Below are 13,147 nucleotides of genomic sequence, written 5' to 3' on the forward strand. Positions count from 1 at the left end.
TTTCTCCCTTTGCAGGATAAAGATTGAAGAAGACTATGCGAAGAACTTAGCTAAGCTCTCTCAGAACTCCTTGGCCGCGCAGGAGGAAGGGTGAGTTGGGAGGAGAGAATGGGAGTGGGGAGCACTTGGGGACGCTGAATGGGGGAGCCCTTTTCACTTGCCGCTGATCGCTGGTAAGGGCCCGCCCTGGGTGGGAGGTCTCCGCAGGCCTGGCATAAGGTGGGCACCATGACTCGGGGTATGGGCGTCCGTGCCCAAGAAGGACACTTCTACACTGTCTTCTCTCTAGTGACCAAGAGCCTCCTGCCAGGTGCCGGGGTAGGTCAGAACCCCGCCGGCCTGTTCTCTGGTGGCCAGGCAGCAGCCTCGAGGTGCCCACCCCAGCTCCCCTTTCTCTGAGGGCAGGCTGGGAGGAAACTGCGTGTGAGAGGATTTTATATTGGGCCCCTTTGTTTAGATCCTTCTCCTGTGGGCTGAGCCCCAGGCTCCTCTCCCCACTCTAGCTGTGACCGTCCAGACCCCTGTGGAGGGGACCCAAGCTGGGGAAGGCTCAGCCCAACCCTCCGTCCACAGGATTCCTAGTGGGTGGAACAGTGTCAGCCTTGTGTGGCCTCGGTGGGAATGTAAAACAGTGCAGCCCCTGTGGAAGACAGTCTGCCAGTTCCCCAAAAAGCTAAACATAGAATTACCGTATTACCCAGCAATTTCATTCCTAGGTTTATACCCAAAATAATCGAAGACAGGGACTCAGACACATTCATGTATACACATATACAGAGCAGCACTATTCACAACAGCCCAAGGTGGAAAAATAAAAAATGTCATCCAGGGATGAATGGATCTCCAATGACTGCCATTCAGCCATAAAAAGGGATAGGATGCTGATACGTGCTACTGTGTGGATGGACCTCAGAAACACTCCGCTGAGGAAAAGAAGACAAACACAAGAGGTCACATAGTATATGACCCCGTTTCTGTGAAATGTCCAGAATAGGCAAATGCATAGAGACAGAAAGCAGACCGTTGGCTGCCAGGGGCTGGAAGAATAGGGTGTGACTGCTTAACAGGTACCAGGTTTCGTTCTGGGGTGTGTATTTGTCTTCTCAAGCTGCTACAACAAAACACCACAGACTGGGTGGCTTAAACAACAGAAATTTACTTTCTCATGGTTCTGAAGGCTGAAAGTCCTAGTGTCTGGTGAGGATTCTCCCACCGGGTTGCAGACAGGCCCCTTCTCACTGTGTGCTCACATGGCCTTGCCTTGGCGTGTGCTCAGAGAGAGAGAGAGAGAGAGAGAGGAGGAGTGCTCTGATGTTTATCTTCATAAGGACACTAATTCTATCAGATCAGAACCTCATGTTTATGACCTCATTTAATCTTAATTATTTCCTTAAAGGCCCCACCCCCAAATACAGCCACACTGGGGGTTAGGGCTTCAACATATGAATTTCGGCAGGACACAAACCTTTAGTCCACAACAGGGAGATGAGAAGGTTTTGGAACTAGATAAAGGTGGTGGTTGCACAACATTGTGAGTGTACTAAATGCGTTCCTTTCAAAGGATTGTTCACTTTTAAATGGTTAATTTTACGTTATATGAATCTGATCTCAATTTTTAAAATAATGAAGACTCCCAGGAGGTCAGAGTCGAAAGGGTCCCCAGGAGTCCTCTTTCTCTTCCAACCTCCCTGCGGCACAAGTCTCTCTGTTTGAATTCCTCCCACAAGGGGAAGTGAACCCCGAGGAAGGAAGACGTTCTGTCGGGGGATGGCTGCGGTTGTCATAGAGCTGTGATGGGAAACAAGTCCAAATCTGCCTTCATGGCTTGAAATCCTTCCGGGGACAGAGATTTTGCCAACTAAATGTGGCTTTGATTAAGCCCTCCACATGGGCTGACCGTGCAGCCAAGCAGCCGCCTGCGGATGGTTTTCGCCCGTCCCGCCAGCCAGAGACTGCAGGGCGGCCCACAAGGCTGTCGTCCCTCCGCGGATGCAAAGCAGGTTAGCTGGTTCCTTGCCCCCCTCAGCTCTGTGCACTGGGCCCGAGATGGGGGCAGGAAGGGGGAGCATCTGGGGAGTGGCCCCTGCTGCCTGGGAAGGGGCTTTCCTAAGCATCCTGGTGCTCTGCAACCACTGTGCCGCTCGGAGCCTTCCGGCTTCCACCTCCTTGGCCTGGGCTGCTGCCAAGGACACTGTGTCCTGCCAACACGCACAGCATATGCTCCTAACCCGAGCAGTCCAGCTCCACGAGTCAGGGCTGCACCACCATGCCGTGCACACATAGGTATAAACACGGGGATAAACACAACACGAGCTCACGTACACACACCAACGCCACTCACCTAGATGTGTACACACACCCCATTGCCCTTGCACACAGCAACCACACGTGCACAATCCAACCAGCAGGCACCGGGGCGTGAGCACATGGACGCCCCCCCATGCAATATGTACAGCGGCGCTATTTTGCGTTTACACACGGCTTTGGACGTTTAACCAGGTCCGCTTTGAAAACTTCCAAAGTGCAAAGCTGGAGCCTAGGAATTTGGGGCAGTCTAAGAAGATGCCGATAAGGGAGACTTGAGCTGCTTTTGCCACTCAAGTGCTGTGTCCAAGTTAGACTTCCCGAGATGCGTGCACCTTGGCGAATAAACAGAATTAGCTTATTTATTCTGCCTTCAGTTTTTCTCTCCTATGTGGAGAGGAAATGGGATTTTTAGTCTTTCCTGGTTGGTGGTTGTAACAGTAACATTCGTTTTGATGTGGGGTGCCTCAAAATCTATGTTGGAACAGAAATCTATCTCAGATTTTGTGGGTTTTTAAATTAACCTCTTATCGGATGAAAAATATTTCTCTTCAAATGAGAGAATTTCTAAATGGCTTTATTATAAACTGTGAAGCGGCTGCGAGGGGCCTGGAGTATTGGGGTGAGTTGAGGTGAACATGGGGGTGTGTTGGCTCAGAGCGCCCCACGGAGGGTTTGGAGTTGTGTCCTCCCACCTGGGAATGCCCCGCCGGGAAGTGGGGGCTGAGGACATTGCCTTGGGTGGAAACCATGCCTCTTCCTTTCCTCCTTATAGCCTGAGATGACATTCTCAGGCCACCCCGCCTGTCCCTGGGCCAGTTACTCACCACGTGCTCTGCTGACAGTGGACTTCCAGCTCTGCAGAAGGTCGCGTGTGACCACACAAACTCTGGGCACCACCCGGGGCCTTTTGGCTTCCGTGCATCTTGTTTGTACCTCCCGAGAGTTGCTGTGTGTCGCTCAGCTGCAGGGGCAGAACTCTATCATGTCCCTTTAATCAGGTTCCCGCTGCTGCCAGGGCGGCTTCCGTAAGCTTTGTGTAGTGCTGGCTTTCACTTTAGAGCTGGGATCCATCTTGAGATGATTTGTGTATGTGGCACAGGAAAGGGTCAAGACTCCTCCCTCCACATGGGTTTACAGTTGTCTCTGCACCGTTTGTTAAAAGGACCATCGGTTCCTCCCATTGAAATACCTTGACACCTTCGCTGCAGGTCAGTCGCCCTTGTGTGTGCGCTCCTGCCACCCCCCACCCCCGGGCCTCCTGCCCACCCACCTGTTGAATCAGGTGGGGCCTGGCCGCCCTGAGGGTGTCGGCTGTCCCAGCGCAGCCTCCTGGATGGAGCTCAGGTCCTCCAGGTGAAGACAAGTGTCAGCAGGTTCCATTCCCCGTTTCTCACTCTAGCTCCTCTCTGGTGGGCTCCCCAGGCAGGATCCCCCGAGGGGACCTTTCTTTGCCACCAGAGCCCTAGATGAAATCAGCCAGTCGTTTCCCGTAAACACCGGCCTCGGCCTGAGCCAGCACCGCCGCCAGACAGCCTGGATTGTGATCAGAGGGATCCGTTCTGTTCCGCCGGGTGATTCTTACCCACTGGCTGCTCTGCGCGAAACCGGAAGCCTGGCGGCACGCTGTCTTTTAATCAGCTTTTGCCACTCGAGTTTAATGAATTCTCGGGGGGAAGTGGCTTTTTGATGACATTAAGTGCGTTGCACGTGCAGCCTGGATTTGCCGGCTGGGCTGAAGAGGAGGTGAGCAGGGAAGCGGGGGTGTCACTTGGAGGGCGAGGGAGGTTAAGGAGCTGCAAGTCATGGAGAGTGCGGCACGGGACCTGCACTTGAAAGTCCTAGGGAAGCAGCTCCTTGGAGTGGAGAAATGATTTCGCTGAGAGGACTCAGCCAATCTCTAGTAAGCTGCAGGCAGCGTTAGGGCTCAGAGCTAGAGAATCAGTACTGGGGGTACACGCTCCTGAGGCTGGTGACGGCAGCCTTCTCCGCCATGTGGCCGTACCTAGGAGGCTTCTAGACCCACTTGGCCCAGCTTCACCTCTCGTGGAAGTCAAGCAGCTGGGGTTTTGCCTATAAGCAGGGCTGTGTAGCACTTTCTGTTTGAAAAGGGCTTCTCCCTGGAAAGGAATCTGTTTTCCTTCCTTGATTTACCAGCAGACATTTTGCACCTGTCTTCAGCAAACCAGGGTGGGGTGATTCTAAAGCTCTGGGGACAGTGTCAGGTGTCAAGGCCCTGACAGCTGCTGAGGCTTTAGAATCGCACCCCACCTGCTTCCTGAACTTCCCCTGGTCCTTGTGAGCCTCTGGGTTCCTGGAAATTTCTGCAGTCACTCGGCTGTCCGCTACAGTCTGTTCTCTTAGCTCCAGAGGAAAGGGTAGCTCCCCTTAGCTTTGGTGAGCCAAGCCCTGTGGGTTGAAGTGTGATGCTCGTGTTTATTTTGTGCCTGGCCTCCGCCTCATTCAAGTCCAAAGTCTCAGGTGTTACAGACGTCCCCAAGACACGGGGTTGAGTCCCACCGTCCCGCCTCGGGAAGGGCTGTGGCTTCTGACCAGCGGTTGGCGCAGCTGTCTCTGGGGTCCCGCGAGTCTCACTGTCTCCTTCGTGTTGCAGCTCCCTGGGAGAAGCGTGGGCCCAGGTGAAGAAGAGCCTTGCAGACGAGGCGGAAGTTCACCTCAAGTTCTCCGCCAAGGTAACGCCTCCCTGCGGCCTCCCTGGCTTGGGCTTACACAGCGGGGTGCTGAGAAATGGTTAACAGCTGTCTCTCTGGTTTGTGACGTCTGCTGCTTTCCCTGGTGTAAATTTCAAGCTGCCAACATGATGTCACCGAATATAGCGTTGCAAGGAGATGCACAGTAGCACATCGTGAGAAAGTGTTCTCATGGCGACAGATACAGCTGTGTAAAGAACCATCAGTGTCCGCCCAGAGCATGGAGAATAGTAAAATGTAGTTAGGAAAGTGCTGAGTATTACCTTTAGCTTTAATATAATGTATTTAATCTTAAGTTTATATAATTTAGTTTGGGTTTTTTTTAAAGAGACAGGGTCTTATTCTGTCATCCAGGCTGGAGTGCAGTGGTGTGATCATAGCTCACCATAGCCTCGAACTCCTAGGCTCAAGCAATCCTCCTGCCTCAGCCTCCCAAGTGGCTGGGACTACAGGCATGCACCGCCATCCCCAGCCTAATTTAGTTTTTAATAATGGCTGTGTTTAACAACCCGTACAAAAAATTCCTAAAAATGTAACAGTCACCTCCTGGGAGCCCTTGGGAGCTGGTCCCAGCACACCTTCGTGTAGTGAGAGTGGGTGCCCCCCAGTTTCTCAGGTGAACCCCTGAGTGATGAAAACCTGCCCTCTCTGCCTGGATTTGAAAGCAGTGGATTGGCACGCTCTGTCTCTTCTCAGTGTCGAGAAATGTTAGATCATGCCAGAGAGAAAGTGTTTTGCTTTTGTTTTATTTGTTGTTGTGAAATTTCAGAACAATGAGAAGTGACCCTTCTGTCACTTGGTTCTCCAGCACTAGCACCAGGACTGGCTTGAGGACAGGGGTGTTCACTCTACCCTCAGTGCTCAGGATGGTGCCTGACACATAGCAGATGCTTAATAAATACTTTCTGACCTAGTGAATGAGGGGAGCCCTGTGACTGTCTCCTCCCCACCCCCAGTCTTTTCAGGTCTACTTTCTCTCAAGACTTCTCTATGTTTCCAGATGAACCCCTCCTTCCCACTCCTTGGCTCATATCTTCAAGTTTCCTCTCTGACTCTCAGCTACTTTTTAGGTGAAAAATAGACTAAGTGTTTCAGTGAAATAATTCACACTAAAGTGTGCATGACTAGCAGGGCTACCATTACCATGCTTGCCTATTAAAGGAAGGGAGACCCTTGATACTGGCCCCATCCCTGTGACCCTGGCCCATCCTCTCTTCCCTCTTCCCTCCCACCATGACCAGCCACCCACAGCAGGAAAAGTGCTTCAACTGTCCGTTATTATTTGTGGGTAGCATCCCCCAAGGCTGGTTGCTCCTTCCTGGGGCTTATGCATTCAGCACTCGCTGGTCCTCTGTCTTTTCCAGTGCTGTTCCCACTGCTATTGCAACTCCGTGCTTTTGGGTCCTGTATGACATTTACTCTTGGAGGACAGGAGTGACATTGTACCCAAGTCCTGAGCCCACGGCAGCACAGTGCACACAGAAAGGCAGAGTGAATGACTCGATGACTGAGGCCTGAGAGGCCTTATGAGGAGCTGGGTGGGAGGAGGGGACAACGCTCTTACCACCCGCCATGTCTAAAGGATGTCTGTGCCCCACACCAGGTGTGGATGATAATTCCCGGCTAACGAAGGCACACTAACCTCATTCCACCAAGCACTTCACAAGAAAATTGCTACTTCAAGCCCTGGCAGGGAAGGGAACTCCATGAATTGATCTCTTTCCTGTGCTGCATACAAAGCAGCAAGTTATTTTAAGATCACGAGTAGCGTCACCTCGCAAGGTCTCCCTTCTCCTGCCCCCTGCAGCCCCGTTCTCTGCCATGGCAGAAACCTCCACTGACTGGTGAGATGCACGGGCAGGCAGCCGCTGTTATGGGGCGGGGCCGGGAGCCAGGGCTGCCAGCTCTGAAAGGTCGGTCGCCTGCCGGATCCCCGGGAATCCCGGTGGCATTTACTCCCCATCAGTAGGACCTCTGATTCTCGATTGTTTGGAGACTCAACAGGTGGCAACAAACTGTGTGACACAGGTGGTGACATAAGTCCTCTGGATGGTTCTTTGCAAGGCATAGCTCATCTCTCAGCTTATTTATCAACTCCCAGGCTATGCAGAATGTCCATTTCACAGTGAGAAGGGGCAGAGAGGTGAAGTCACAGGCCATGGTCACCCAGTCATTGGCCCCCAGACATTTTCTTCCAACAACACCCTCTCTTTGGCAGACCAGTGGCATCTAAAACACAGAGCCCTCCCAAGGGATGCCAACAGGGTGGTGCAAGCTAGTCCTGAACCACCAGATGCCCAGAGCATGTTAAGCCAGTGTTCATGACACAGGACGGACTTCACCATGCAGCTGATGGGAGGCTTGTGAATGGTCATGCGAAACAGCCCCTGGTCGGTCAGTGTTGATGGCCTTAGGCGATCATAGTCGCAGCCCAGCAGTTTTATGGAGATTCCTTCAGAGAAAGGGGCTCCCGGGATCCCTCTGCCGTGAATAATATGGCTCCATATGCTCAAACCCCATTTTAATGTCTGCTCCAAAAGGCTTATTGAAATTCTGCTCTGAATGTTCTGTGTCTGCCATAAAAGCTCTTTAAGAAATGCAATTTTGTTACAGCAATTTTTCTGGCTTTTTCAGTCTCCCAGCTCAAGCCATTGCTAATAGCAACAGGTTGCTAAAGAAACAGGATTGCTATTTACAAAAGAAGTTGTACCTGGCTCCAGCTGAAGAAGGGAGAATAGCAAAATTCCTTCTGCTGGGAGAAAATCGAATCATGCAGTGGGGACTGTGCATTCAGTCAGGAGATTTTAGGGGACCGGGGGTGGGGGGGCTAGGAGACATGAGTTTTATCACTAACAAGCTCTGTGACCTTGGGTAAGTCAGTCACTTAGTGCCCCTGGGGTTCCATTTCTTCCTGGGTGAAAGGAAGAGTTCAGACTAGATCAGTGACTTTAAACTTATCTGAAGGTGACCTGCAGAGGTATGTTTTACATGAGCACTCAGAACACACCTACATGTCTCCACTCCCATGTCCACATAAAGACATGCACCCACAGACGTAGCCAAAACCAGTGTTTCATGAAACAGTATTTATTCTCCTGCCTAAAACATACTCTGATATTTTCTATTCACATCTGGTCTGTTCTCACCAAAAAGTTGGTCCTGACCCATTAAATTGATTTCACAACTCTTGGCCACCCACCATGTAAAAAACACTGGACTAGACACTCTGAAATTCCTTCCAACTTGGAATTTCTCTTATTCTCTGCCGATGTGTGAGATGAAAACAAAAGCAGGCAGGGAGTTTTGGAAAGGCAAACCGAGTGTCACCAATGGCCTGGGCATCTGGGACAGGACAGCCCACCCCGAGTCCTCGAGGACACACTTTCAGGAGAGACTTCTGACTCCCAATTAAACAAAGATGCTATAAAGTTAAGAGTGAGTATTAAAAGATACCAAGCTAACTTTTTCTTTAAAGAAAATAATTATGTCTTTAAAAAGTGGTTAATTATCTGTGGATCCAAGGATCTTCATCTGTGGCCTTGAGTCACTTCTGACAGCTGGCAGCATTGTGTTTGCAGAATGTCATGTGAATTTGGGGAAAGCCTTTGGGTGTATTGGCAGCTTCATGGCCCCTTCCCCAGACCACAGAGCCTGAAGCTGGGGTCCAGGAAACCTTTATGTTGAAAAACTCCTCCAGCTTCTTCCTGGGCACATTTAAATCTGACAGTCACTTGCTTTCCAGGTCCTTAGAAGGAGACTCCAGGGTTACCTACTCAGCAGGCTGAGTTAGCCCTCAGAGACTCCAACCAGCAGCAGGTTCCCGGCAGCCAAGTCCACTTCCACTGGGCAGCAAATGCCTAATCTACAAACATGGGCAAGGGTTTGTTTATTCTCATGAGGGCTCGAGTTTTCTGCAGCATCTTACAAATTGCCACCAGATGGGGATGTTTTCCTATACAAGGAAAGTTCTAGGGGCTCAAAAAAATAATAAGACACATTTACAACTAATACCAGGAGGAGAGGGGTGTTCAGATGGCCAGTTCTCTATTAGTCATCCAACAACAAAGCTGTCCTCTTGTCACCCAGGGGATTGGACACTGAAGAGTTTGTCGTTGTCTCTAATAGAGAAGGGGCACCCACCCTGCACCAGCTCTGGGCAGACACTAGGCAGCAGTGGTCAAGCCAGATCGGGTCCCCGCCCGCTTGGAGCTCACAGTCCTGCGGGTGTCGATTGCTTAGCATAGGGACACCTACAGCCTGGGAGTCTGCTAGGAAAAGGACAATGTAGCAAAACCCTGGTGAGAGGAGAGATGAGAGAAGTCCCAGAATCCTAGAGTTGGGATGTCGTCTGTCCATGAAAGTTGAGCTGTCTCCCCAGAGACCCCTCTGGGACAAGTGGAGGCTGAGTTGGGGGGGGACCATAGGCCGAAGGTGAGGTGGCCTGGGCTGAGTCGGGGGGAGACAGGTGCTAGGCTGCCCACCTGGCTTTAGCCAGAGCAGGTCCACGTTAATCTGTTTTCTTATAAAAGAAATCTCATGCTCACAACCAAAAAAAAAAGTTTTAAGAAAAAGTTTTTTAAACAATAGAGGTGGGGTGGGAAAGAGGAAAGGAATAAAAGAGAAGAAAAAAGCTTTAAAATCCAATGTCACCCAGCTCCTCTCAAAGCATAAATCTCTTTCTCTGGCCCTGGAACACGGGTGGCTGGGAGGTGCACTGTGTCCCCACCCAGCCCAGGGAGCTGAGAGACTCCCCGTGGGTGCAGCTCAGAAGAGGTGTCCTTGGGAGTTTCCCACGGGCCTTGACGAGTTTCCACTGTGAGCTCCTTGAGGTTTGGACCTGTCCAGGTCACCTCTGCATTCTACGCACCTGGTACACAGTGAATAGAATGTACATGAGATCGGTTCCTCCAATGGCATCCATTCGACAGTTATTTGTGGAGCTGTATCCAGCAGTCACCGTGCTAAGTGCTTGGGGACACAGGTGGCTGACAAGGTTTCTAGCCCTAGAAAGCTCCCGGTTTGGAAAGTGAAGGGAGAGACACACAAGCAAAGCCCTGCAAGAACGTGAGGCCACCGATAAATGAATCGGCTTGATTTAGGCATTCCACAGTGTAGACATATCACAATGTGTTGTACACCGTAAATAGAGACGAGAAGAACCTTTTTAAATAAAACTGAAAGAAGTGGTAGCTGTGGAAGCCGAGAGGCGGGAGGAGTTAGCTGACGGGGGGGGTCAGAGGCCCCCGGCGCCGGCCACTGCCCCAGACCCATCCCCACGTGCCAGGGGAAGTGGGCGCCCCCCGGCCCCCCACGGGCCCGCAGCGGGTCCCCGGGGCCTGAGGGTGCTGCTGCACTGTCCTCCACAGCTCCACAGCGAGGTAGAGAAGCCCCTGATGAACTTCCGTGAGAACTTCAAGAAAGACATGAAAAAGTGCGACCACCACATCGCCGACCTCCGCAAGCAGCTCGCCAGCCGCTACGCCGCGGTGGAGAAGGTGAGAGGCCTGGGCAGGCACGCGGGGCTGCTGGCAGGGAGCGGGGCCCTGTCCCCACGGTGGGGTGATGCGGGGAGGCCGAGCCTCACGCGCTCGCCAGAGCAGCGGGTGGGAGCCGCTTCCCTGAGGTGTTCAGGTGGCCGCCCGGAGGGCCGGTGGAGCCAGGAGGGGCTGTGGCCGCCGTGGGGGACGGCATGGGCACAGAGCACCAGGCACATCCGTGTTTTTGTGGGCGCCGAGCCTGGATGTGCTGCTGGTCTTCATGTGGCCCCTGTGTCGGGGCCTCACCTGGCAGATCTCTCCTGACTAAATCACCCCGCTCCCAGACGCCCAGGGGTTCCCCTTCCTGCTCAGAGACTGGGCAGAGCCACGGTGGTCACACCTTGAGGCGGCTGCTGATGGCCAGCCCTAGAGGGAAGGGGGCCGCTGCCACCGCCGGCACCCTCGAAGGGCCGTGGAGCTGCGGGAGGTGGCCGGGAGGAAAGGCAGGCACGGGAGCGGGGTGGGAGGCCAGAGTCGCGACCTGCTCTGGAACAGGGCAGCTTGTGCTGCCAGCCTGTTAAGCACTGCCGGGAGGTGACACAGGTGACCTCTGTGGTCGCTTCCAACCTGAGAGGCTGAGACTTTAGGACTGCCTGGTTCCCCAGGCCATGGACAAGCTCCAACCCAAACACGGTCCGAGAGGCAGACTTAGACCGAGTCCAGATGTCACTGAAGAGACAGACCTGGCTTGCAGCCCTGCACTGTCACTCACTAGCTGGGCAGCACCGCTCTGGAGGCCTGGCCCCTCCGAGCCACTGTGGCATGATCCACACAAACAGGGAAAATAAAAGACTCACACGGAGAAAAGGGAGGCCCCTGGGCTGTGACCTTTACAAACAGCGTCTCCCTGCCGTGTCGTTGGACCCCAGGCCCGGAAGGCCCTCACGGAGCGGCAGAGGGACCTGGAGATGAAGACCCAGCAGCTGGAGATCAAGCTGAGCAACAAGACAGAGGAGGACATCAAGAAGGCGCGGAGGAAGTCCACGCAGGCTGGTGAGTGCGGCGCCCGCCGGGCCACAGCACAGGGGACCCGGCTGGAGACGGGGGACCGGGAGGCGCATCTCCCCTCTGTGAGATTGCAGACCACCTTCTCTCCTCTCCACCTGGGGATCTCAAAAGCATAACCGGGGGCGGGAGTAGGCCAGGCCGTTTTCAGGCCATGGTGGGGGCTGGACTCCGCATTCTCTCCCCAGCGATGGCTTTTTTACTTTTTCCCCAAACCCCGGATCTCTGACCAGTAGGTGGACAGACTCCTCCGTGCGCTGAGAACTCAGGGCGCTATCTCTGCCCAGAGCCCACAGAAGTGCACACCCCACCCCAGCTTTTGCCCCAGCTCTCCTGCCCCAGGACAGAGGCCGACATTTAATTTAAAGAAAAGATTTGTCTCTCTGAGAGATTCCCTCGGTGAGGTGGTTTCTGCTTCCACCTAGTGGTAAGAATTAGCTAATGCAACAGGAGAGGGAGAAGACCAGAAAGAACCAGTGAAACGCTCCATAGCTATTCCTAAAAGAAGCGAAGTTTTCCTACATGTAAGGACACGTGTCTGTAACACATGTGTATTGCCTCTGGAATAATAAATCACTGAATCCATAAGTAGAAAACATAATATGATTACTACCTAGAGAAGGAAGAGGCATATTTAAATTTGTTGAATTTATTAACTTATTTAAAAAGAGGTTATGCTGCAGAAACAATATTGGTACATGGAAAAATATTTTAATGGGCACACAAAAATACAAAATGTTATTCACCAGAAATAATCACCATCGCTTCCTAGTTCTAATTTTTAAATAATATTTGTATTTACATTTATATAAAGTAGATCATGTTCTCTATCTTCTGAACTTTTTAATTAATATATCTTAGAAATAGCTTGTTTCATTACCTATAAATTCATTTACCCCATCATTTATGCACATGAAACTTTTTAATGGTTGACTGGTGTCCAGTTGTGTGATTGTACCCAAATTTATTTCGTCATTCTCTTAATTGATTTTTAGGACTTTTAGATTGTTTCAGAGTGTTGGCCAGTGCCAGCGATGCTGTGTTAGCAGACCTGTACCTCCACGTGTGCGTAAGACCAGATCTGCTCGTAGAGGGAGCATAGATGCTGGGTCAGAGCTTTATTCATTCTGATGGATATTTCCACATTGCTTTCCAGAGACAGTGCCCACCAGTAGTGTCTCTGAATGCCTGTTCCCTAAATGCTTGTCAGCTTTGCATGTTACCAACACTTGAAGTCATTGGTATCTGGTCAAAAATAACATTTTGTTTTTAGTTTGCCATTCTCCACGAGCAGGGTTGAGCATTTCAAAAATATAAATCATTTTTTACTTTTTTCTGTCAACTGATTAACTCATATCCTCTCTCCATTTTCTTGTTGAGTGACTGATCATAGACTATTTATATATTAGGGAGAGCAACCCTGTGGCTATTTTTCCATTCAGTGATCTTTTCCCTTTTGGAGTCTAGGTCTTTAGAAAGATTCATCCCTGCCCCTATTTTTTTGTTTTGTTTTGTTTTGTTTTGTTGAGATAGAGTCTTACTCTGTCTCCCGGGCTAGAGTGCAGCGGCATCATAATAGCTCACAGCAAC

The 13,147-nt window shown here is 51.6% G+C and overlaps 1 protein-coding gene across 7 annotated transcripts in view; it reads left to right on the forward strand.

Moving 5' to 3' along the window:
* The window catches only part of GAS7 (growth arrest specific 7), a 215,244-nt gene that overhangs the window by 190,744 nt on the left and 11,353 nt on the right, over positions 1-13,147 (forward strand). For all 7 annotated transcript variants that reach the window (XM_045525988.1, XM_045525989.1, XM_045525990.1 and 4 more), the window contains 4 exons: positions 16-90; positions 4,919-4,997; positions 10,382-10,510; positions 11,422-11,545. In XM_045525988.1, the coding sequence (XP_045381944.1) occupies positions 16-90; positions 4,919-4,997; positions 10,382-10,510; positions 11,422-11,545 (407 nt within the window). The remainder of the gene's footprint in view (positions 1-15; positions 91-4,918; positions 4,998-10,381; positions 10,511-11,421; positions 11,546-13,147) is intronic.

Source organism: Lemur catta, chromosome 15, assembly GCF_020740605.2.
Source record: "Lemur catta isolate mLemCat1 chromosome 15, mLemCat1.pri, whole genome shotgun sequence".
Taxonomy (NCBI): domain Eukaryota; kingdom Metazoa; phylum Chordata; class Mammalia; order Primates; family Lemuridae; genus Lemur; species Lemur catta.